The sequence below is a fragment of the Mycena indigotica genome (assembly GCF_014461135.1).
Source record: "Mycena indigotica strain 171206Taipei chromosome Unknown Mind.scaff0006, whole genome shotgun sequence".
Taxonomy (NCBI): domain Eukaryota; kingdom Fungi; phylum Basidiomycota; class Agaricomycetes; order Agaricales; family Mycenaceae; genus Mycena; species Mycena indigotica.
The window spans coordinates 3,721,273-3,747,326 of record NW_023503005.1 but is presented as its reverse complement, the minus strand read 5'-3'; the positions used below and the strand labels follow the sequence as shown (position 1 = coordinate 3,747,326).

General features: G+C 50.3%; 3 protein-coding genes across 3 annotated transcripts; 1 reads left to right on the top strand and 2 right to left on the bottom strand.

Moving 5' to 3' along the window:
- Nucleotides 1-1,491: 1,491 nt before the first annotated feature.
- On the bottom strand, nucleotides 1,492-2,942 carry MIND_00765700 (Zinc finger protein; the record flags this gene model as incomplete). The annotated part of the gene is made up of 7 exons (XM_037364351.1): nucleotides 1,492-1,498; nucleotides 1,546-1,563; nucleotides 1,614-1,712; nucleotides 1,761-2,385; nucleotides 2,438-2,488; nucleotides 2,538-2,570; nucleotides 2,615-2,942. The coding sequence occupies 7 exons, from the start codon at nucleotides 2,940-2,942 to the stop codon at nucleotides 1,492-1,494; spliced, it is 1,161 nt and encodes a 386-aa protein (XP_037219995.1).
- A 75-nt stretch (nucleotides 2,943-3,017) lies between these two features.
- Nucleotides 3,018-3,582, top strand: MIND_00765600 (ARM repeat-containing protein; the record flags this gene model as incomplete). The annotated part of the gene is made up of 4 exons (XM_037364350.1): nucleotides 3,018-3,021; nucleotides 3,068-3,140; nucleotides 3,185-3,506; nucleotides 3,562-3,582. 4 exons carry the CDS (start codon nucleotides 3,018-3,020, stop codon nucleotides 3,580-3,582), a joined length of 420 nt encoding a protein of 139 aa, XP_037219994.1.
- A 9,242-nt stretch (nucleotides 3,583-12,824) lies between these two features.
- MIND_00765500 (CxC2 domain-containing protein) lies at nucleotides 12,825-14,894 on the bottom strand (the record flags this gene model as incomplete). The annotated part of the gene is made up of 6 exons (XM_037364349.1): nucleotides 12,825-13,245; nucleotides 13,306-14,163; nucleotides 14,216-14,348; nucleotides 14,400-14,557; nucleotides 14,629-14,644; nucleotides 14,708-14,894. 6 exons carry the CDS (start codon nucleotides 14,892-14,894, stop codon nucleotides 12,825-12,827), a joined length of 1,773 nt encoding a protein of 590 aa, XP_037219993.1.
- Nucleotides 14,895-26,054: the final 11,160 nt, after the last annotated feature.

Here is a 26,054-nt window from a genome sequence, read left to right as displayed (position 1 = left end):
CTTCCTCGTCGACACTTGCTATGCCCACTCCTCCTCCACCGACCCGTTCCCCAGAGTTGGCCCGCCGCGAAGGGGGTTGGCGTGTCTGATGGAGTGCCTCTGGCATCTGCGCTGCTTGCTCCCCCTCCTCTGGCTGGTCGCACGCTCAGATCTCTCCTTGGTGGGCTACCGAGGCCCTCCCTCTCCAGGAGCATAGCGGGCTCAGAGCTGAGTCATCCTCCCATTACCTACAAAATATATATATCATCAAATCATCCATCCAAAAAGCGAGCGTGTCCCAATCCTGGGTGGTCTGGCGAGACCGTCGGGATTGGGCAGTGAGCACCATCACACTGTCACATCACCATCACTCTCTTTTTCGCGCTCGTCGTCGTCGTTGCTGTCTCCCTACCTCCCTCCTCACTGCCTCTCTTCCCTTCCTTTTCTGTCCCCACCCACCCATCCCTTTGCCTTATTTTGCATGCTTGTTTTAGTTTTTGCTAGCTAGACAGTGGGCTACCGAGGCCCTCCCTCTCCAGGAGCATAGCGGGCTCAGAGCTGAGTCATCCTCCCATTACCTACAAAATATATATATCATCAAATCATCCATCCAAAAAGCGAGCGTGTCCCAATCCCTTCGTGGACGGCCCGAACATTCCGACGGACTATAAAAGCCTCGGACAGTCGAATATCAGGCTCAGAATCCAACATCGCACTCGCAATCGAGCTCATCATACTTATGGCTACCGGACATTTTCAAGAGAAACTCCAAACAGAGTCAGTATATCCATAGATCTAGAGTCTACTCATCCGCACTTACTAAACTAACCACTCGCAGGCTCTTCCCTGACACTCTTCCTGTTGACAAGCCCCCGGCCCTCCATGGTACACGTCAACCAGCGAATGGCCCTGTCACGCCACGATACATTCTTGGCTGGGTCGTGCCTCTGAAGCATCTATGGTCGCTCAAATTCGAAGGCCTCGAGTACCACCTACCAGCAAGTACTTTTATGGCAGCTGTGGTTAGGCCACATTTCCGCGCCGCATTCCCGCAAGCCTTTGTTCTCATTCACCATGACATTTAATTGACTGTATCTGTCAGGAATGCAAGACTTGCTCCCACATCGTTGGGCCAAAATGCAGAGCCAGAATTGGTGGAAATCATCCATCTCGCCTTCAATAATCCAAGCCGCACGTGGCTGGAGGGCATGCTGAGCCAGATCGTGGAGTTTGTGAAAAAGACTCTCCAACTGCCCGATGACCATGAGCCACTTTGGTTTCGGTCCCCTTGGCATGAAACCATGATGCCTATTTACGAGAAATTGTGGCCCAACGCCGATAAGATAAAGTATGAGCAGACAGGCGCTAATCTTCATTACCCAGGTACCGACGAGTTGATGTTGAAGTTGAAAGCCATGCCTGTCACTGAGTGGGAAGCGAAAATTTCGGAGTTTTCAGAAGGAGACGCTTCAGAAGAGGAGGAGGACTGATTTTTTGTTTTCGGCAGGATACCTAGTATCTTTAAATGAGAAATAGATGTGACAGAATTGCAAGTGCGTGATATACATTAGGCCTCTGGCGGTTCTGGTTCGATAAGGGATGTTTATTTGCGGGTCGAGTGGTGGCGCCGCAACTGTAGGGATGATGTCATTATCTTCTTTCGGTGGTGAGGAAGGGGTTTTTGAACTGGTTCCGGGATATAGATGGGGTCAATGAGTATTTCAGATCTTGGACTAAGACAATCGGTTAGCTACTTGAGCAACGAAAAACGGCGAGCCTACCCGATGTATCCACGCATTAAGTTGTTAAGTGCTATCTCCTCGCTTTTATAATACCTTAGCTCGTCTCGCATCGAATCGAGTTCGAATTTAAGTTGTTCTTGGTGTTGTAGCGCATATCGATGTTTGGCTTTGAGAATCAGATACATGACTTTGGGAACAGAGTACTGCCCATCAATTTGACCATCGACAGGGTCAACACGGGCTCTAATGTGTGGTGGAAGGTTTTCTATAGAGAATCTCAAGTCATCATCTTCGTTGTCTTCTTCTAGATGAGGGGGCATGGTGGGAGACTTGGGTGAATATGGACGTTCGGGTTCGGACTCATACTCCCATTCGTGAGGTTGTCTTGGCGGTGGGATAATAAGTTTGACTGGAGGTGGTGGAGGTGGTGGTGGGGCAAGTACTGGTCCCTTGGGTTTCCGCATCCCACCTCGACGTGGTTGTTTGGTGACTTGAGATGCGGCAGCTGTGGCTGGTTCGGAGGTAGGTTGGACAGGTTGCATTTCAAGCTCTTCCATTGCACGCTTGCGTTTATTGGAACGACCGGGGAGGGACGCTGCGACTCCGTGTTGCTGCCGCATGTGCTTTGCAAGAGCGTCAGAGCGTGCAAATGCCTTGTCGCATTCTGTATGATTGGTTTAAAGCTGAACATGAGGAGCCAGATAATCAGGAGGGACCTGCATGGGAGCAAACGTATGGCCTTTCTCCGGTATGAGACCGCACATGAGCTAGGACGGCAAATCGAGATGTCTGAGGAAGCACAGCTCGCCCATTCACAAGTATAAGACGATTTGTTGGAGCCAATATGAGCTGTGCCGGTTAAGCGATGCAACAAGTAGCTAGAAGAACTTTACTGTTTTGGATATGGTCAATGAATGTAGGGAGATGTCCGAATACAATGCCACAGTCGTTCCATTCGCAATTCACGGTGTCAACAGTGCCGCGAAATTCATGCAGTTTGGGTTGAGAGACTGCCGGCAAAACCTCTTCGTCGTTAGCAATACGACGAGTGCGCAGCGCGTAGGGAGAAGTTGTTGGACGAGATTCAGAACCAGAAGCAAGGGGTTCGGGTGGCGGCACAGGTATATCTCCTTCCAACTCGGACAGTGGTGAGAGGGAGCGTGAGGTAGGTGGTAATGCAACAGTATGAACGAAGACCAGCTCAGGGTCGTTTGACGCCATGAGTTTGGAAATGAAGTTGGTGAGACTTCCTTTTTGGGAGTGGCCATGATCTGACGCGCCTTGCATGCGACAGCCATGGGTCAGTTCCATTTCGCCTATTTCCGCATGCTCTTATACGCAAATAGAGTCCGCAATCGCCAAACAACTCGTGGACAAGATCTATGAGAAGCGGAAGGCCGCAGCGCTTGACCTCGAAAAGTACGCTATGCGGCGTAACTCAACCAGCCGCTGACTTTTCATAGGCAAATCCGAGAATGTCACCAACAAGGAGACCAACGAAGAATAAGCCAGATAATTGACCAGCTGGTCGACATGTTTAGCAACACTCACAACGCGCTCCACATCCGCAATGGTGGTCTCATCGGGCTTGCAGGCACTGCAATTGCCCTCGGCGTCGATGTCGCGCCGTATATGGATAAGTTTGTCTACCCGCTGCTCGACTGTTTCGTCGATTCGGAGAATAGGATACGCTACTTCTCTGCCGAATGTCTCTACAATATCGCCAAAGTTTCGAAGGGCGAAGTGCTCGTCTACTTCAACGAGATATTCGATGCGCTCAGCAAGGTGTGTCATTACACGCGTTCAAAATCGTATATCGAATCATATATGGCGAGTCAAGTGGTTGAAAACGCCGTTTTAAAACGCCGTTTTGTAACGCCGTTTTCAACCAACTGAGTCAGCCTACATGCCTTCGCCACGCACAGGCACAACAAGCATTCACACACACGCCGTGACACACACACACTTGGAAATGCTTTTAAGCACCAACTCTCTCTCGCTTAAAATTCATCCCCATCCCCAACTTGAGCTCCAACCCCGCTCCCAGTGTTTCCTCTACCTAGCTTCGTGCGATGAAAGATACTCCGAGTAACACCGACGAAGCAGGCTGGCAACTTGAAGCAGCCATCTGTGTGTTGGCGCTACAACACTCGGTGGCACAGAACCCTCGCCGTTTAGAAGCTTTTGGATATGCCTTCAATGATATTATTGTGGATTGTCTTCGTGCCGACTATCCGACCATTTTACTCTCCAATCCTCAGTTTTCCATCCACATTTCGGAATTTGATCAACCAGCGGATCCCGACTCCTCCATTGACTCAAGTAGATCTTATCATGATCCCGCTGCCCAAGGAGTTTTCGTAGATCATGCACTGGTTATTCCCCGTATTAGAGTAACGCAATCAGTGTTGGAGACTTACCGGGCGTCATTCCAGATGACGAAGCCCCCAATCCGCACCACACAAGATCTTATTAGGAAGGTTGCTTGGCCCGGCACTCGCACTAGCACTAGCGACAAGTACCCCAAGACCTTTCACCTGCTGGAAGTCGTTGGGCTTTCTGCCCCGCTTCTCGTCGAAAACATACGTGGCCCTCCTCGTCATTTGGCTGACAGCGCTAAAGCAACAGACTCTCTTAGCGCGCTTCTGCATGCCGCTCAACAAAAGGCGACGCGCCAAGCCGCCTCCGTATTCGTCTTCCCGCGTTCAACCAGTGCAATAGAGTCCATCCCTATCTCGAACTCAGGAGTGTTCTGGCAAATGACTTGCACAAGGAAGCTGCCCTTGCGTACGATGCCATGGGCAACCTAGAAGTGTGCACCGGACTGCCGTGGATTGAAGTCAATTGCAAACGAGGCTGCGCGAATATTATCACTAGTTCTGTACTAGACCTGGAGTTGAATATGTTGCTGGAATGAATACGTTTTTCGCACCTGGGATAGAGAGTGGACCCAATCCTGTGCGGGTTCCCATGGGCATCGTGGGTGGGCATATGCCCATGGGCATGTCCTGCAGGATAGGTACATATCCTGCAGGATGATGCAACCATCCTGCAGGATGGCTACATTGTCCTGCAGGATGGATAGACCTATCTTGTCCTGTAGGATAGATAGACCCATCCTACAGGATAGATATACATATTCTTATATAATAATTCACAAACTGATTCACAAACTGATCCACAAACTGATTTATCAGTTTTGCCTATAGTCTCCCGAGAATGTCTACCTCTGAGAATGCCATCATTGTCACAACCTCCGCAACACCTATGCCGTGTCACATCATGATCTCTTAATGGCATCATCCCTCTATCACTGACGTCGTTCTTGCGTTACATCCAATTTTAACTTTTAACTACAGTCACACTGATTCAATTTCCCATATTTTTATAAATTGAGCGAGTGTGCTGTATTTCTCGCCGTTTTTGTTGAAACCTTTGCTATGATCAGTATTTCAAAATTTTCCTAATGAATGCCTACCAACTATCCACTTGTTGATTCGGTAAACCTAATGTTTCTGCCAATTGGTGACAGAAATCTTTTTTCGGATACCGTTCGACTTCGGTACGCAAAATTTTTCAAGTTGCTTGGAACTTAAACTTTTGTGGTGTGTATGTTGAACTTTAGTTTCTATATCTCGTTGGCGCTTGTGTTGGAACCTATAGATCTTTCAGTACAGGTTATGGTGCTTTTATGTATATACCAATTTCGTATTTGTGTTGCGCTCACGTTCAATGTTTCTGTTAAATGCAGAATTGTGTTCCGGGCAGGATACCGATCTGTTGCGTATACCTCCTTCAATGTTTCTACCACTTTCACGTCGAAGGCTCTTCTTTTTTTCGGTAAGTTTTAATAACGCATACTCGTTTCAGTGATGGCAACTTTTGAATGAGTCTCTTTTTTTCGATAATGTTGTTCCCGACACATGTGAATTCTTTATGGTAGGTTTTATTGCCATGGACCGATGCAGTTACCATTTGTGTACGCATTCTCCTGGCACTTGTAATTCTTGCGCCATAATTTCGCATTCCTCTACTGAAGGGTAGGGGTTGATATCGTAAAAAGCTTGAAGTTGTTGTCACTCTTTTTCGTTGAACCTGATTTTTTTGGTTTTCCCCACAGCCGTGATTCAAAAATGTTTAGGTGGGAAACGTTAGTGGGAATATATAAAGTTTTGCAATTAATTTTTTATTGTGTAAAGAACTTTGAGTTTTTCTGCCCAAAAAATATTAACATGGCTGGGGCAAAGAGAACTTTAGGACCAAAATATTTAATGTTTTGCAATGAGTTTTTGGGCCAAGAAAAAACTTTATATATTCCCACTAATGTTTCCCACCTAAACATTTTTGAATCACGGCTGTGCCCATCGCTTTCTTTATTGACGTGTACATATGAGTCCAAGGTCAATTTGAATGAATGTTCTTCGTTAAAAGAAGAACTGAGGCTAACATGAAATCCAGTATAAAGAATGAAATATGATAACTAATCAGTTTGTGCCTCGCCGCTCAGTCGGCTCTACCTCCACTCATTTAAGTTTGTGCTAATGGACCATCGAGAATGAGAATGATTGTCACGACCCCACCCCTGTAACACTGATGCCTCTCACGTCAAACTGGATGTTCCGGGCCGGCCCTTTTTTGTCGATACACTAGTAAACTTCAAGATGAGAAGCAGGGGGGGGAAACTGGAAGTAATGAGCCCAGAATATTGAATCTGTAGCTGCTTGTTGGTCCCTAAAACATCTGGAAAACTTTAAAGAGTCAACAAGTGCCGGCTGTCCTACTGTAATAGCATAAATTCAGATACTGTAATATTGATAATCTACTCAGGCTCTGTACTTTTCTGCACTTGCACCAGCCAATATATGGCTATGGAATCTTGTACAAGGCCGCTGGTCCTCAGTTTGTGCAATGCCGCTCGTCGGCTCACCTTCAATCATTTATCAGTTTTGCTTATACTGACCGGGAGTGACCAAACTGAAAGTGCCCTGATCAAATACGGACAAACAAGCACAAACAAGCAACAACAAGCCAAAGGCTTGTCATCCCCTCCCAACTGAAAATGTGACTGTCCCCAGTCACTGACAAGAAGATGGAGAAGAGAGGAAGGCTTGGTGAAGGGTTATGGGAGATATGTGAATTGTTGAAGGCATTAAGTCAATGAGAGATGCTGGTCAGGTGATCTGCCTGTCACACGCAGTACGAGACGAGTGTCGGAAGTGAGGTTGAAGCGTTCGACGCGGCCAGTGGATCATCAGCATCAAGCACGCAAGCATTTTGTTGATTTGTTCTGGGAGTGCCCGGAAGCACTAGCAAGCGCGGGGAAATGGTGGTTAAAGAGGCGGGAGCGGCAGTCAGAGCCAACGTAGATTGTCGAGTAACTGTGAAGGTATTGTTGTCCGCGGGATTGAAGGGAGACGTTGAACGGCCAAAGTCCGTTTGTACGTGAGCGGCATTACGCGCAGTGGCGAAATAATGTCCGGGGAAGGTCGAAAAGGAGGCCGGGGGAGACTGGGTGTTGTTGTGAGCCGGGTCCGGGTTTGTGGCCGTTGAGGCAAGCCAGTAGGTCGCTGTTGGAGTGTATTTTTGCAGCGGGAAGGTGGCCGGACGCTCGGGGGAGTTGTCCGAGGATGTTGTGGCGCAATCAGCGCGAAGATCGGCCTTCGGGCGGTGATCACTGATCGCCGGCGATAGGGCTGTGCTGGCAGCAACTTTTGCTTCCGCCCCCCTCGTTTCTCCTGCTCGTCTCGCGGCCATACGGGCCAGCAGCACCCGCTGCTCGATGGCGATCGCCTCAAGACGCCGTTTGTCGCCTAATACGAAGGACTGGTGGCTGGGAAGTTGGACGGGAGAGCCTGGAGAGGTGGAGTGGGGAAACACGTCGACAACGAGTTGTGGGGCGGCTGTGGCTTCCGAGTGCCACTTCAAGACGCGTTGGCGCAAGTAGGGGAGTCGGGGGTCGCGAGGTGGGTACCTGCCATTCGGTAGGGTCACTTTGCCTTCGCTGTTGCGGCTTACGAGTCCGTTTTGCAGGTCTTCGAGGATCTGCGGGCAGTCGCGGATAAAATGCGACGCTCTGCTGCAATACGAACAGCCGGGCGGGCGCTGGGCGACTCTGGGGCTCGGGAGAGCGTGCAGGAACGTCTGGACGGGAGGTGGGGCAGCGGACTCGCGTGTCTGGCTGTCGAGGAGAGCAACGAGCGCATTAACCGAGGTGAGTAATGCTTTCAAGTCTGTTTCGAGTTGACTGGCGGATTGCGGCTTTTCGGGACTGAGCGGGCGCTCAAAAGCGAGCTGGGGAGGTGGCGGGTGCTCCGGAAGCGAAGACGACCCGGCGAGCACGAACTTTGCGGCGTCGTACACGTCTTTCAAGTTGTAGGGGTCGTCTAGGTGCACGTTGGGCCGCAGAATTTGAAGCCGTTGCTTCACGGATGCCTGGAGCGAAGTCGGTTGGAGCGTGTGAAGGAAAGCACGACTCCATTCGGTCTCGGAGAGGCGGTTTTTGGCAGCGAGGAATTGGGAAATGCGAGCGAACGTCCGATAGAACGTGGCGAGGTCATTCTCAGAGTGGATTCCGATTAGAGCCGTTGAATGGAGGTGAGTTTCCCAATCTTTCAGTGTGTAAAGATTGTCCTCATCGTTGCCCGCGTAGAGCTTTCGGACCGCCGTCTTGAAGTCGTTGTAGGTGGCTGCGGTGTCGCCGAATTCGTTGATGCCCTCGACGAGTTCTTGGTCATCGACTGACAGGTACCGTGCGCAAGCTTTCTTGCGCTGTTGTTCGTCACTGATCTGCGCCAGATCGAGAAGGTATTCGACATCCGCGAAGTAGCGCCGCAGCTCAGAGGGCTTCGATGAGTCGAATGTTGGTGCAGTTAAGGCACCGCGAGCGGGCATCGGGATGGGAGCGGGAGCGGAGGCCGTGAATGTTGGCATGATGGGAAACAAGGCGAGCTGCAGGATGAGGTGCAAGGAGTGAGGTGCAAGGCGGGGTCGGAGAGGGGATCAGAGGGGTGTGTGGCAGCAGGGGGTGTCAGAGGGATTGGAGATGAAGCAGGGGTGTCGGAGCGGAGATCCGAGAGGAGTAGAGTGAGCGTAGATTCGGTAGAAGCTGTAGCGGGGAAGTAATAGACTGATTTTTGAGACTTTCACGTAGCTGTGCTGTGGGCCAAGAGGCGCGTCGGATGCAATTTTGAAGTACCCTCGCGGTGGGCTCCAAAATGACAAGCTTTCTCACTGGTGTGAGAAAGAACAAGAAAAGCAAGAGCCCTTCAAACTGCTCCAACTGCAACCAAAGGCTACAGCACAACCAGAGAGGGAGAAGAAGAGGAAAGACTTTGAACTCTGGGGGGAAACTCTGCTGGGGAACTATATGATATGATGAACTAACTAGAGACAGGCTTATATACTAACTAGACTAGGAGCTAGGAGAAGGAACAGGAACAGGAACTAGAAGGAACCATATAGGAACTAAGGAACACATAAAGGGAGAGATCAGGAACAACTACCAAATATGGACAAACAAGCACAAACAAGCAACAACAAGCCAAAGGCTTGTCATCCGGGAGTGACCAAACTGAAAGTGCCCTGATCTGTGACGACCACCGCATCACTCATGCTGCATCACGCTCTCACGTCAAAGAGACTCTTGCTTTAGAATACTAATTAAAAATACTTACAAAAGAAAAGTTAAAACAGCTTGCCCAGAAAATATTTTGCACCACAGTATTCCCAGAGTATGGTAAACCAAAAGCATGTTCAAGACATATTATTTTATTAGTAACAAATGTAAAATAATCCTTAGTAGTACTTAGGACAACCCATAACAGTTCATACCAGGGACAGTGACAATTTACATTTTAATAACTTGAACAGATGGAAAATGAAACTTAAAGAAAGTAGACTTGATTTGCAAGTAATGGGATCATATATTAATTTCTCAGATAGGATATAAGTCAAAGATAATATCAACAGACCATTTTATAACCATAATCTGTAGCAAATAAATACGGCAAATATGCTACAAAGTATAAGACCAGATCTGCCAGGTCCAGCAGCAAAATGTACCCAATATATCAGAGATAAGTGAAAAAATGCCTATTATATATATATTCTAAGAGAAGAATTCAGGCAATAATTATTGAGGCTTAAGTGAGATGCATCTATTATTAACAAATATTCTAGATTTTATGCCCTGATACAGAACTTGATTTCTCCTTGACGAGATTAAATGTTCTTTTCTTGATCATCAATTAAAGCTGTTAAACATTAGAATTATGTTCTGCTTTGGGAATCTTTAGCAGAAGCCCTGGTGTGATTCAATGCTTTGAAGGAATATTGCTCTCAGTTAAAAATCAAGCTTAAACTCCTACCAGGATAATTTAGAATCTGAAAATACCAACATTTGCCAGTCTTGGACCCAATTGCTACTACAATGCTGTATATGTAGGACACTTTTTATGTACTTTCAATCAGTTTGTGCTACACCACTCGTCGGCCCTACCTTGAATCATATCAGCAAGGTTTTTGTGTCAACAACATGTCACAATGTGACTGGACATGTTGTTTAAAAGGCCAAGTGTAAGTCAGATGCTTTGCTTTCTGCTGCCACCTACCACAATTGGTACAGGGCAAAGGGGAGCATGTCATCACCTGTGTTTTGCTCCCTACCACTACCACTCTCTCCACCACCTCCCTGCAAGCCTCTTCGCCCCAGTCCATCTCCAAACACGCTAGTGCCTGAAGTTGCCCTGTTCACACTGCCACCACAGCCCCAACATGCCCGCCCTGTCTCTCGCATTTTTCCCCCCCCCTGCCACTCCCTCCCTCCCTCTCATCTGCCCCCAAACTAGCGCATGGCAAGCAGGCACTTTGGGCCAGGGCCAGTCATTGGGTCCTGCTTATCAAGTACATTCTGAATATAATTTTACATAGAAATACATAGTTTTGCGCGAGGAAGAGCCTCCACAATCTCAGATGTAAATTTTGTGCAAATTTTCATATGTGATGAAAAAATTGGGCCATGGCCAACTATTCTGAAAACAGCTGTAATTCCATCCTGCAGGATGGTCAGGCTCTCATTTATCCTGCAGGATGGGTCTATTTATCCTGTAGGACAGGTATATTGCCATCCAGGCCCATCCTGTAGGACAAATAGGATAGCTGTCAGACTGCGGGTCAGGCCGTGCAAGGACCTCTCCTAAGAACGCACGCCCGGAACAGAACAGACGGATAGTTGGGCCCGCAAGTACGGCGGGCGGGGTAGATCGAAACCGAAAGGGCCCGTGAACTCGGTCCCTTGCCGCTGTCGGTAGTCGAAGGTTCGAATCGGGTCGTGTCGGGCCCGATGAGTCGATAACGCCTCCTTGCATGGAGTAAGGTGGTTCTTTAGACGATCTAAGCGATAGAGTACAGGGTACACTATCGCACTTTATATACACGGGCCCGCAAAGGGGGTGATTGGACACCCTGGCCTCTCCTCCTCCTCCTCCTCGCTCCCGTTCCTGGCCGCAGAGGGGACGATCGTACATCCCTTGCGGGCCAGGCGCTACTCCTAACCTCCTAAGCACTCCTTCCCAGTCCCCTGGTGTCGAAGTTGGGCTCGGCGACGGCTCGACGCGTCGTTCTCGGTCACGTGCTTCCCACATGTGCATTCCTCCTACTGGGGCGCATGTTCCCCGTCATCACGTGCTGCGTGTTACGGGCCCGCAATGGCCCGACACCAGCGCCGGAGCGGACGGGCCGGGTCTTATCCGTGACATCACCCCCTCCCTAGGAACGACTCGTCTCGAGTCGGCGTGGCTCGGTCGCCCCGGTTTCTTGGGTTAATTTGACTCTAGCTCGTCCTTCCAATCGCAAATTCCATCCAGCCCATAAGCTTAAGCTAAGCTTCGGCTGCGCGTTTTTAATCTCCCGCGGCTTCTGTTGCCTCGTGGCGTCCGCAGATCGATTCTTCCTGTCCATCAAGTGTTTCACCGCGGTCACGTGCGGCGCTGCGTTTCGTGTTGCCAATTTATTTTGCGTCCTTTGTCCTCCTCTTGCTATTTCGGGTGTCCTCGGGGCGTCTCACTTAGATCTCCTTTTCACGAGGGCTTCCATATGGAATATTCCCTGTTTCGGGCCATATATAGGCTGCGTCGATTCTCCTTTTCCCTTCGATTTTTGTCGTTTCCCCATCATGGCCCCCCACTATTCTTTCGTCGACAAAACGCTGCCGCCGTACTCCAGCGCTGTCCCGCCGCTACGGGTAACACCTGGTTTCCTTCTGGAGCACTTCCTCTTCTTGGACGCCCTCGCCTTCCCGTCGTTCGCCCCGACCAGCGACCCCAACCATTCCTCGTTCCCCGTCCAGCAGTCGGGCCTTGTCGATTTGGTGGACCTTCCCGCCCGTCAGGTCATCTGCCTCCCCGTGCATGGGGTTGACCTTTCGCGTGTCTTCGTCCGGGACCCACTTTACGCGTCGTCCGCGCCTTCACCACTCCCGCGCCACCCTGTGCACCCAGACCTATGCATAAGATATGGGTGGGGTCCAGAGAGTGTTATGCATAAGATATGGCTCCCCTCCAGGGTGACCTAATGTGACCGTCCCTGTCCATTGATGGCGTGATCTCATCAATAGATCTCTTCCAAAATAGGTATGTGTCACATCCCATCAATAGGTATCCTGGGCGGCCTCTTGGCGTGCTTTGATGGGCCATGAAATTGCGCCAGCCAGCCTGTTGTTGCCGGGCGCTGGTAGCGCCGCGCTGGCCGGCTCACTTTGATGCGCCATCAAATCGCGCCCGGCCAGCCTATTGTTGCCGGGCGCTGGTAGCGCTCGCTGGCCGGCTCATCAGCTTGATGAGCCATCAAATTGCGCCCGGTCAGCCTGTTGTTGCCGGCGCTGGTAGCGCGCGCTGGCCGGCTCACTTTGATGGGCCATCAAATTGCGCCGGCCAGCCTGTTGTTGCCGGGCGCTGGTAGCGCTCGCTGGCCGGCTCCACCTTATGCCGGCTCGCCAGGGCTACCAACTCCGGCAACAGCAGGCCACTGGCCACCTGGATGTGAACACGGCATCTCCCCGTATTCGGTGGATTCTTGCGTCGCATTATCTCCAAATACATGATACACCTAACTATAGTTGTCCTCGCCCGTCAACAGCATTTCCCCTTCGCTAAAATTCCCATCCTCGTCATCCACATCGTCCTCGATGATTCCATCACCATCATCTGGGCTCAAGTCCATCCCTACTTCAGTGCGAAATTGAGCCGGCCAGTGTCTTCGAACTCCTTTTGACAGTTTGACCTCGGAGCAAATTAGCTCAGCTCGGATCTGGAGGTTTTTGAAAATATCTGCCTGCTTCACAGCATAGGCAATCAGTCCCTCATCGTCCTCCACAGACATGCTGGACACCTCGATTCCCTGAGCCCGCTTTTCCCATTCCTTCTGTTCATAAGCCAGGGAGACCGCCAAGCGGCGCCACTCCTCCTTCAAAATGTCAACTTCTTCCGACCAGCGCCGAACGCGAGCCCAAGCCTTCACCCATTCGATCCTTAAAGCTATATCCGCCGTAGATCAGTTTCAGAACGGGGATAAGTAGGAGGAAACAAACTGACCTTCCTCCAACTCCCCATCTGTTTCGGTCCTGCCGGCTGTAGTCCAAATCCATGACACTGATCGTCGTGCTTCGCCATGCTGAACACCTTGGTCGTGGTTCCCTACGGTCGAACCTCCTCCAAACGTCTCTAGCAAAGTAGCCGGCTCGCCTTCCGAAGAATCGCTTTCATCATCGCTTCGCTCGGCCGGGCGTCCGTGAGATACCAGGGGAGTCAATCCGGCCTTTTGAAGAGCCCTGTCTTGTTCTTGTTGCCGGAATTGAGCTCTTTTCTCCCTTGCCTCTCGCTTGGCCAGCTCATCGGAGTCTTCGAGACAGCAGATGTCGTCCTTGTGCAATTGTGGCCAGGGGACATCTGCTGCTTTCCCACCCGCAATCGCCACCAACGATGCCCATGCTGCTTGATACTTCCATGAATGTAGAAGAATCTTGTATTCATTGCGCGTGACCAGGGTTCGTGAGCGTGTATTGGTCTTCTGATGCCGAGACTGGGTGCGTTTATAAAGAAGGAGGCGATATTTGATGTGGAGCTGGTTTCGCAAGCTGACCAGAGCTGAACGGCATTGCGCATCTCGTAGTAGCCGCTCCATCTCGAAGAGCGCAGGGCCACACCCTCCATTTTCGCGTTGAGCGGGAGTTAATGCCGAAGGAGGTAAAAGAGGCACTTTTTCCGCGACCGTGCTTTGAGGAAGGCGAAGTTGTGCAAGTCGTTGCAATGAGGCGGGAGTATACGTTGCCTGGAGGGTGCGAAGATGCTCGATACGTTTGTTCAATGTCTGACGTGAGTTTCGTAGATTGAAGGATAGAGTTGTCGAGTTGGACTTCTTCAACTCAGCGTAAGCGCTGACCCGACGTCTGCTTGACTTCTGAGTAAGATGTTTTTACAAATTTACAACGAATTACTCACTGTTCTTGCTCGATATCCAGCAGTTCTACCACAAAAGCAGATGGGCTGATATCGTGGATAGGTTGAATTCCAGCTGCCTGCTGCTCTTCATCTTGACGATCGAGTATTTCGCGCACTTGCGCCTCAGTCGCGCCTGCCAGAAAAGTCAGTCTCTCGCATATTGGAAGAGGCCAGCACTTTGCACCTTTCACCGTTGCCTGATAGGGATTCTGTTTACTACCGTCTGCTTCGAACTCTTCCACCATAGCCTTCCACTGAGGCACACGATCGGCTTGCTGCAACGTAAATTGAGAAAAAGCCTCTTGTTGACGGGCGAGCTCGTTAACGGCGCTATCCAGCCGTCTACGAAGAAGAGCAGCTATGGGAGAAGAAAGTTAGATAGGAAGCAGAACACTTGAAAAGTTGTCACGTACGCAAACCCAATAGTTTCTTCCAATTCCAATGAGACCAATGATCATCCAAAATATCGGCGCGTGCGCCGGGTCCACTGACTTCGTGTGCTCGCCGCGACACCACCTATCATACTCCACGGCCATTCGATCCCTTCTCCATCCGTTTGTCCACTTCCTGGGACCCAATTAAGCGAGTAAAGGAGTTGACAAGTCAGCGTGTGGCCGTGGATGTGGAGCTTGGGTACCACAAATCGAATGAGGGCGAGGACCAACGATAAGCGGAGCATTGGAGCCATAGCTGTAATATATATCAAACATGACCCGGCAGCTGTCAGGCCATTCAATTACAAAGCTTCTGCGAGCAGCCAGGCTCTGGCAGCTGCCAAATAGGTGATATATCACTCCGTCACCAGCGCAATCACACGGACCACGGGTGCCAGTCAGGCGATCACAGTTAATCAAATTGTGTTTGTTGGTCCCAATCTCTTACCCTTTAGGTCACTTCTGATGTTACAAACAATAGTCGAGCATGCCCAACGACTGCCATGATCATTCTTATTCTTCGTCTAAAAAATTGACTACCTTTGATTTGAATCACGAATTCGACAGAGCAGAAACAATTTAAATCAGTCCCAGTAAAACATGACGAATTCTTTCAAAACAAACAAACTCGACATTCTTACTATTTACACACAACTACAGTTTACGACAGAGCAGAAACAATTTAAATCAGTCCCAGTAAAAAAAAAAGTTTGACGAATTCTTTCACAACTTGACTCGACATTCTCACTATTTACACAACCCGCGACTACACTACAGTTTACGTTTTCCCTTCTTGCCTTGTCCATTAGCTTCCTGCTGCTGCCAGTCAGCACGGAGTCGGATAATCTCTGTTGGAGCATCTTTGACAAGATTTTCCAGCACCCAGGTCACCTCCGCAGTTGCCTCCTCCCACAACCGACAAGGGCAGCTTAGCTAAACTAAGCTCATGTCCCCACCACCCAAGGGTTGCAACGATGACTGACATTCCGCTCTTGCCTGGCAACGCAAGATCTCCCCAACCCGACCATCCGATGCCACCCGCAAAAAGTTCTCCGGCGGGTCCCTTGCGCCAGGTGGGCTGGCGTCGAGTCCACCACGCTCGCCATTGGGTCGCAAAAGCAGCCACATCCTTAATACGAATGTCATCGTTGGCCGCCGTCCACTTCCTAGCTCGTTTGAACCAAGCCGCAACCTGGCTAGGTCGATCAACATTAGACAGTGATGCTTGTTTGTCTATCCAGCCATAGGCCCTTTCTAGTTGCCCCAGCAGTCGCAACATGTGGTGATATTGCGGGCCCGCTTCCATCCTAATCAACTCGTTGTGTAGATCGTGGAACCATGCCGGCGCATCAGTTGGGGGAAGAGGTTGATTTCCAACGGGAGGATGCGGTTGCGAGCCGACAGGAGGAATTGGAGGCAGCGGAGGAACAACAACGGGAGGAATTGGGGGCAGTTGCGAGCCGACAGGAGGACTTGGAGGCGGCGGTTGCATGCCAATAGGAGGAGGAACAACAACGGGAGGAATTGGAGGCGGTTGCGAATCCGGCATCATAGATTTCCCCTTTTTCTTCTCCCTCCGAGCTCTATTAGCAGCCAACGATTGCGACGACTCGATGTCTGAACCTTCAGAGGTCTCGATATCACTACCTGACTGCTGTCGTTTCCTTTTCTTGGAAGTAGTGGCTGATTTGACCTGGGCCTCGCCCAGCGATGCCGCGCTTTTGTTGGCTTTCTTGACAGTTGGCGCCTTCCTCGAGGTTGAAGCTTTGGCTTTTGTCGAGGGTGTTGGCTTCTCTTGAGCCTTCTCCTTTGCCTTCTCCTTCCCCTTCCCCTCCTTTGCCTTCTCCTTCCCCTTCCCCTTCTCCTTTGCCTTGACATCACGCTTTTTACGAAGGCTGGACGTGACTTCGTCATCACCACTGTCAACGCTGCTCTCATCATCGCTGCTGCTACCGTCGCTGTCGCTGTCGGACCCGTCCAAGTCCGACTCGGTAACTTGGAGGAAGTCGACATGCTGGGTTTCGTCATTCATAGAGATCAACCCATCTAATCCGTCTGTCTTCTTCGGCAGAGCGGCATCGGCCTTTTGCTCTTCAGCTGCATTACAATTTTAACACTAACTCAACCACGATGAAGCCAAACTCACTGAAGGCTGTCTCCAGATACTCCATCCAAAAGTCGATCATTTTTTGGAATCGCTCCTTGTCCCAAGCAGGCCACGGCACTGGGGAAGGTGCCTGGTTCGCACCGAAGTAGGTCCTGGTATAATCAGTCATAATTTTATCAGACCAATCACACAACTCACGACTTCGTCCATATACGGCCCCCGAGCGAGGGCCTGGGTCCACCGATCATGCAAAAGACATGACATCCGGTGAACTCGGCAAGTCGCATAGCAATCCCCCAAAAGAAGTTTTGGAATTCCTCAATACACCTGTCCTTCATTAGAACTAATAGACTCGCACGTATGAAAGGCTCACCGCTCGCGGGAACTCGGGCGTCGTGGGCACTCCGTCCTTCTTAAACTTGGCGAATTCTTTTTTCTTCTCTGCGACGTCTGCCTGGGCTCGATCCTTCAATGCTTGTATTGCTTCTTCAACCATTTCGGCAAGAATGGGTTTCACCACTTTCGCTCGAAACGGCGCGTCGATGGTCACCTTACGGCCAGTTGCCGCCTCTTCTTTGGCTTTCTCTTCTTCATATTTGGGCCGCAACTCTTCTTTGTTTTCGTGCATGTATTGCTGAGAAGCTGAGCGCTTTCGCTGGTTTCGGGCGCAGTCCATCTTGTAAAAGAGCCGGGTATAAGGGCTATCAATGTCGGGATGTGAGTATTTGCCACGGAGATTCCTCGCGTGGTATTTTAGATACCGCGAGATACGCTATACAACAGCATCAACTAGACTGGACAAGCTGATAGAACGACGCGGCAAACCTTGTTGTCAGATTTAATCTTCTCCTGCATTAACTGGGTGTCTTCGGTTGACAATTTCTCGACAGGATGTGGAGCAAGAGGATTGAAAGGCGGTAAGGGATCCGGAAGGTCAGGCTCTTCGTGGTCCTCCAGCCGCCAGTGGATGCGGGCGTGATACTCGTTGCAGACTTGCTGAATGAAGTCGCGATTTTTCCTCCAGTCTAGTGACAGTGCCAGCGCATAGCGCTGAACGTGAGGTTGTAGAATACGCGCTCGGACGCCCTCCGCCCAAAATTTCTTGTTTTTGCGGTCTTTCTTGTTCATGCGCTTAAACTTATTATTCGTCTTTGTGACGGTCATCTAACAAGCAGGTTAGGATACTCTCGTGAGCAAGTTGTTGGCATACCGCTCGCGCAGACAAGGACTGGAAGAAGCAAGCAAGGTTGTTGTTTTTTGCAAGATGCCGATTTCTGGCACCTGCCACTAGCAAACATCAACAAACATCTGCAAATAATGCAATCGTCGTCAAGATGACCAACTGGCTGCCGCTTGTTGTGAAAAAGCGAATCAATCCTTGAGCCCTACGACTACTTCTCGGTATGTATTTGCGCAGTAGCTAGGGACGGTCGCCAGGAAAGCACGTCGTAAAGAATAAGAGCAAACGTTGATCAAGAACCTCGCCACGGCTGCCGGTAGAACGGCTGACCGAAACAGACGCGAACTAACAGTCAGAACACAAAGTAGTTGCGAAGTAACCAACGACCAACTAGGGACGGTCGCCGGTAAACCTCGCCAAAGCTGCCGGTAGAACGGCTGGCCACCGCTCGGCATCTATTTGCGACCACCGTCTAGCTGAGTCAACCTCGCCAGAGTCAACCTCGCTACGGCTGCCGGTACAACGGCTAGCCACTCATTGTGTAACGAATGCAAGAGGTGGTAACAGAATCGAATCGAAAGATCGAATCTGTGACCATGTTACAGTGTGACCATGTACCTCTGAGCAACCTTAAGTCGCTTTTGGGCCGTGGCAGCACCCACTGTCTGGCAGCTCCCACACCGTCCACCAAGTCAGCTGTTGCAACAGTGAAAACCCTGACAGCACCCACTGTATGGCAGCTCCCACACCGTCCAAGTCAGCTGTTGCAACAGCGACCGGCTAACCGTGGACGGCACCCATAGCAGCTCCAACCTGACAGCACCCACAGTCTGGCAGCTCCCACGGCCTTGACAAAGTCAGCTGTAGCAACGGCGACAACCGTGAAAGCCCTGACAGCACCCACGGTCTGGCAGCTCCCACAGCCTTGACAAAGTCAGCTGTTGCAACAGTAGCGACAACCGTGGAAGTCCTGGCAGCCAATCAGCTGGAGGTGACAGCAGCCAGTCTCTGGCTCTGGTCATTGCACCAACGAACCAACGACGTTGCTCGTCTCTGTGATCCACAGCTATGACAGCGATCAAACATACGCTGACTCATGCCCTCCAAAACTTCCATCCCGCGTCCTCTTTCGACGATTCTGGCTCGCCGTCGAGCTAGCGCCAGGTACAGAACCAGGTGCGTAGGGCAACAAACATCTCCGCTTCAACTTAATGTCGAAAAGGAATCCTGAACTTGTTCGGCAGAGGACACAGGAGAGGATGGCTCGGTGGGTTCCTATCTCTAACCTTTTCGTGCACTCAGCATATGCAGTCGATGATCAGAGCGCACTGCTAGCGAACGTGTAGCAGACCGCGAAAGGGCCAAGCTCACTGGCCAAAATTACCGAGCCTTGTCCGTCTGACTCCGTCAAAAGCATCCAAGCGTGCAAATTCCTAACTATTCTAGACACCGAGAGAATATCACTAAAAAGCAGCGGGCTGCCAGGCTAAGGTGAACAACGAATCACAGATTGCTCCACACCAATACCTCTTCAGACGAGACGAGGCCAGATGCGGAGCGACATCGTGGAAACCGAGCTGCGACTGAGACGGAGAATATCGCTTATAAGCAACAGACTGCAACTCTTCTTCAGACAACTCAGATAATGTATTTGTTTCTATCGATAGACTCTTTTTATAGGAACATATATTTGTATCGTATAATTGGCTAAACTCAATAGCTACTCTGCCAATGCCTCGATGGCCATGCTCAAAAACATCAACTCGAAGCCCTTCATTCCGTTGTCCCCGCCCAACAACCGCTTCAATGCATTATCGAGGCGCTTTGCGTCCTTCCAGCCCGCCATAACTCGGAAACCTTCCATGTTAGTGAGTCCCACCGCCCGGAGAAGCGGAATATGGTGGGTGAGATCGTAACCAACAATGTCAGCGACGAAGGATCGGACTTGAGCATCGACAGTGTCGGAACCGGATGTAGTATCGTTGCCTCGTGAAGCTGCCGGGGTTTGGGATGATGCAGACAGTGGCGAAACATGATTCGCTAATGGGTTGAACCGCTGAATGACATTCGGAAATTCTGTTGACGTCTGACGTCTCTTTGCGTGTTGTCAGAACTGGTAGTATCGTTGCCTTGTGAAGCTGCCGGGGTTTGGGATGATGCAGACGGTGGCGAAACATGATTCGCTAATGGGTGGAACCGCTCAATGACATTCGGGAAATTCTGTTGATCTCTTTGCGTGTTGTCGGAACTGGTGGTCGCGAGAGCTTTCTCAGTGGTGACAACGTTGGCATCTCCGCGACTCTGCAGATCCCCCTGAGAGTTTTTCTGTTGGAATGGTTTGTTCTATTCTTTCAATTTCCTATGGCACTTACTGTTGGCGGAAATGCTGCCCTCCATGCGTCGCTGTTGTCCAAGCATCCATAATCTTCGTTCAGGTCATCAGCCGGCTTGTACTGATTCCTAACCGCCATGAGAATCTGAATGGGGTTCACACCCATGATGATGCGCAAAGTCTGCGGTAAGGGTATGACCCGCGATCGCTGCCGTAGACGATGCGGACGATTGCGCGGTTTTGGCGATCCAGCCATGGTAAGCTTTTAAGGACTTCAACGCGTTTTTTGTGTAGGCCCTCACTACTCACATCTTGCCGGTTTCACTTTTGCCATTTGGTCTGAGTAGCTTGCCCGTTTTGCGGGTTTGAACGTGGTTGACTGTCGGATGCCAGTCTGCTGGTGCCAATTTATTTTCTGGAATCTTCTGGCGGTGTGATTCCCTTTCCCGCCGTTCTCGCGTAGACTTTCCCCTCCCAGTCCCCTTGTCTTCGGCGTTGTCGTCCTTTCCTTCGTGCTTCACCTTAGCGGACTTATTCATCTGACGAATGGCGAACTCGATGAACTGTGCATACACGTGACTTTCGCAAAGAATTATACTCGTCGTATTTATACTTCAATATACATATTAAGCAAACTACGCACAATGATTTTCTTTCGCAAAAGAATGACACGACAGATGTTTATTGCGATGCATTTTGGTCTATTGGGCTGGTCGGGGTCCAGTTGTCCTCGTAATTGGCCCATTCGTCAATGTCGTTCGGCTGTGTCTCGCAATGAACGGTCTTGGCATCGGAATTCGCCCACTCCGCGGCCGATGCTCCGATTTGGGCTGGGAGAACTGGTGCAGCATCTTCAAGTTTTACAGGGGTATGGCGCGTTGTCTCGGTGTCAGAATGGTCGTGAATGAGGTCAACGACAGCCTGCGTCGTTGGAGATTCGACAGTTTGGCCTTCCTGTTGCGGCTCGAGTGATAATTCTCGTGTGAGAATGATCGGCGAAGATTGCACAGGACCATCGGGAATCAGAATGGCGGACGAGGAACTAGTGCCCGGCGCTGGCTAAAAAAACGTTGAGAATCCGGAACTACCTGTCCACAGAAATTGACCTTGCAGACTTGACAGAACCAGCGGAGGACATGATGACGATCTGACCGTTGTGCTTTTTTATCCCAAGCCCTTAATAATTCACGGAATTCCGCCGGTGTAACAGCTGGAACCGCACATACTAAGGCAGTCAATAAGTATTAAGTCGCGGAGAAGACGATGAACTTACGAGCATGACAGCGTCTAATGCAACCGTTGCATTGGAAAAGGAAATTGGTCATGAGAAAGTTGCTGCTCCCACAAACGTAGCACGACATGGTGCGAATGAGAAAGAAATGTCACGCCGTGACCGTTTGACCGTCGATCAATTCTGGCAACGACCTGGAGGCTCAAATAAGACTCCGAAGAGGAACTATTGCGGCCGTGTGGGCGCTGAAAACTCTTATGATTATTTTGTAGTCTATGTAAACGAAGAAACAAAAAAAAGACATCACGTGTCCCTTCTACCTCGTCAACATGCAGCCACTGTCAAGGAACGTCTGCCACCCACATTTCTTTGCTCCTCAAGAGCTCCAGCATCTTACGCGTAATCGCCAGACCTCTGTCCAATTCTGGGTAGTTTTGGATGGACAATGGTCTGGCGCATACGCCTCTCGGTATGTGAGCATCCTTGGATGGGTCCACTCTAACCCATTGCTTCCAGTGCACTTGTCAGCGACCGACACGAAGGACAGCCAATATTCTACCATCAGTTAACTGCAGGAGATAGGACTTTCCGCCTACCCCACGAGTGAGTCAACTTGCATCAAAGGTATTCGAGCTCACTCGACTTCAGAACACCTATTGCTTTGGGAATGACAACGCCGTATATCCCCTGCTACGAAATAGTCAGCTGGCAGGAGGTCCTGCGCCTATGGGCTGCCAATTGCGTCTTTCACCACGAACATCGAGACAACAATCAGCACTGGGCCGACAGTTTCATGCAGATAACGATTCGCAAAACCAATTCCACACCCATTGCATGCAGCGGAAGACTGTCCGGGCTGCAATACACCCTCTAGTCCAATGGAAGGCGATTATGGGCCATCGATTGAGCGATTCTACCATTCCCTACCTCCAAAATCGTCTTCTAATCAACCACCATCCCCGTGTAACTCAGAAACTGCATCCTTTGAAGCACTGTCCCACACCACATTCTCTCCGTTACCATCTCCCTTACCCTCTCCGCGCTCGCCACCAATATGGGAGGACTTGTCACCTATCGTTCAGATGGACAGAACGACGACAGCAGGGGCAACTACTTCGTCGTCTCACGCCTTTCCTAACACTTCAACGACGTTTATTGATGGGCCGAGAGCAATGGATTCACCGTGCAATACGCCTGAAGAGACTGTGTACGAAGTGAAAACACGCCAGATGTTGGGTACATGGTATGTCTCCCAGTTCTATTTGATTTGATATTGAAGGAAGCACCAGGGACGCCGTTGTAGAATATCTTGGCGCGATGAAGAACTTGGCCCAGGAAATAACTCTACGAAAGATTGTAGTAGATGAACGATGAATGCTCGTCTAAAGTGAAATTTCCTAAGTATGCCAAGCGCTGCAGGAAAACTCGCGCTTTAACAACACCGACTGATATCTTCGCCTCGAATACGACAATCAGGATGAACAATTCTGCCCTCAAGACATGCAGAATCTGAGAACGGCAAGGGCTTGGAGGGCACAACACCAGACGGAGCAATAAAATTTTCGAGACGCCGGTGAAACGGCTGCCTGCGACATCCAGAGCCTAAAACGCTTTGGGCACGGCGCGACGCTCGCTGGTTCCTGTTGAGGCATTGACTTCGAGATGCCGGTGAAACGGCTGCCTGCGACATCCAGAGCCTAAAACGCTTTGGGCACGGCGACGCTCGCTGGTTCCTGTTGAGGCATTGACTTCGAGCTCGAAGGGGGAAAACTATGTCAGGCAGGTGCTTCAACGAAGAGGAATCACCGATTTAATTAGCTGAATTCAGGGAGCTGGGAGACCGAGAAGGCGGCTGGCCTGGCTTTTGCTGTTGCGTCGACTTCAGGCGCTGGTGTAACGGCTGCCTTCTCATAAGAGTCAAGGTTCCTGTGGAGGCATTGACTTTGAGCGGGCAAAAAACTATGTCAGGCAGGTGGTACTTTGCTTCAACAAAAGGAATCACCGATTCAATTAGCTGAATTCAGAAAGCTGGCTTTTGCTGTTGCGTCGAATTCAGGCGCTGGTGTGACGGCTACCTGCTAATACGAGTCAAGGACATCTTTTTGGGACGAACTTCAAGAGAAGGAGCACGAATGATGTGTGACGTCGACGAGTGACTGGCTGTTGCTGCAGACTGTTCATCGAACCGGCCATAAAGCTTGTATTTTTTCCCTCACATACACACCAAAGTAAAAAAAACGTGCAAATCGCACTTTCTAAGTTTTTTGTAGACTACTCTGACTCAGTCATAGGGTATAATACATCATGTCTCCAATTTTCGATGACTTTGATCTTGACTTCGCTGAGATACTTTCCAGACAGTATGGGATGTCTATTCCATCGCTCCATGTCGCGAGTCGTTGGCGGTGTCCCTGTAATCCATACATTGTTCAATACCCAGACCCGCATTTGACCATATTGTACTGGAGAAACTGAAAGTTCTCCGAGCTTTGCCCACTGCTGCTGCTGCTGTGTCGTGAGTGGTGCAACACCCGGGGGAAATCGGCTGAACGCTCTCATTAGGTCGTCCATAACGTTCGGGGTAAAGAATTTAGCCCAGTGAGCTCGGGATGAGGCTTTGAAGTTACGCCAGCGACGCCGCCACACCCTATAGCTGCACAGGTCGTCAGTAAGCATACAACCAGCGACAAGAACCATCCTACTCTTCTGCGATGACAGTTCTGTGCACAGGAACAATATCCAAGCCAACCCTGTCTCCGCAGCAACGACCATACTCCACACGCATCCCCAGCCCACCAAAAGACTCAATCGTCGTTGCCGATTGATTCGACTCGGACGCGGAGTCTGTCTTTGAGTGTTTCCTATTCGACTTGAAGATAGTAACATCATCATAACATTCAGAATCGGCAAAGGGCACGACCTCCTGGTAACTGAAAATCGAAACAGTGCGATATCCCAGTCTGCAAAACATTAGTACACGTCCAGCAGGATCATCAGGTCTTGGTACCGCGGCTTGCTAGTGGGATTTTGACTCGGATGGTCCACTGAAGGTAGAAGTTGAACTGGTTGCGACTCGGAGTCTGAGATACTAGTAGGAGTCGATTGAGGTGCATTGTATGCTACAGATTTTCGTGCAGCCAGTGGTAATGTGTGAGAGGCACTCGCCGGGGCTTCCGATATCGGAGGTAATGGGTCTAGCAAATCAGACATGTTGTCCGCTAGTTGTGAGGGATCGAAGTTGTTTGCAGCTTTTAGACTCGGAGCAACAGGAAGTTGAACTTGAAGTTCAAAATGCGGGGCACTGGGATTATGCAACTTGAACGCGTCCCTGAGCTACTAGTCGGCCACGATCGGCCTCCGATGTAGTAGGTTCAACCGATGAGTCTGGCAGATCAGAGATTGGCGAGTCGGGAAGCAACTCGCTAGGCCATGTCGCTGCCAGTGGGACGGTCTCCGTCGAAGTCGTAGTTTGAAGAATTTGTGGCGGGCATTGACTCGGACGTCGGCCCAGCGGAAGTTTGCGCTCGTTACGCAGTGCCTTTGCCTTCGGCTGATGGGAGTGAGTGAACAGTGGTCGCTTTATTTCCAAGCAATATTACCGGGCATTTGCCTTGCGAATTCTATCCCGTTCAGATCGCATCCCCGTGACTAGAGGCCGTCGTTAGTTGTCAGGTTTGCAGCGTTAGTTGGATCCGTACCGCAAACGATAGTTTTTGTGTTTACTACTAGGACTACTTGTCTTCACTGGTGGTGGTTCCCACTCCAAATCGTCAGACGCTAATAAAGTCAAGTGGTTGGAGGCATAACATGGAAGTTGCCCACCGTCACGCTGTTTAGCTCGTTTCTTCAAGTTCCTGCCAGTGGCCAATGGGTGTGACATGGAAGTCAAAACGAACGTTGGTTCAGTCATCATGATCAGTAGTATGCTTGTTCGAGTCAGCAATAAGGAAACGCAGTAATTAACACGGTTCTGTTGCGCTTGGAAATCACAGTCTGTCGTCGTGTTCCCGGAGGCTTGTGAAGCTGTTAGACGATCCGGGTGAGGAATTCATTTTGTCCGCGACCCACAGAACCGTCCTCCCTACCGCTTTTTAAACAATTGTTATTTACCCAAGGGCATGCTGCGCTTGGAAATCCAAACCTGTCTTCGTGTTCCCGGCGGCTTGTGAAGCTGTTAGACGATCCGAGTAAGGAATTTGTTTTGTCCGCGACCCACGAGATCGTCCTCCCTACCGCCTTTTGAACAGTTGTTATTTACCCAAGGGCATGTCGGTACCCAGTAAATGTCCCCCCCGGTATTCTCTCTGGTAGGGACGCCCCGACCCTCTAAAGTTAGTACACCCAGATAGGCAATTTCTCATTAGTGCCTTCGCGCCATTTTGGTTATCGTCGTAAAATTTGACTACACATCCACACACTAGTCTTTATTAGACGAAGGCCGTATGCCGCCGAGATCCTTAAAGACGAAATTCGGTTTCTGCAGCCTTAGTAGATAAGTAACAACCTTCAAATTTGCATAGATATTCAAGGTCATCGCTGGTGAATGAACAGCTGG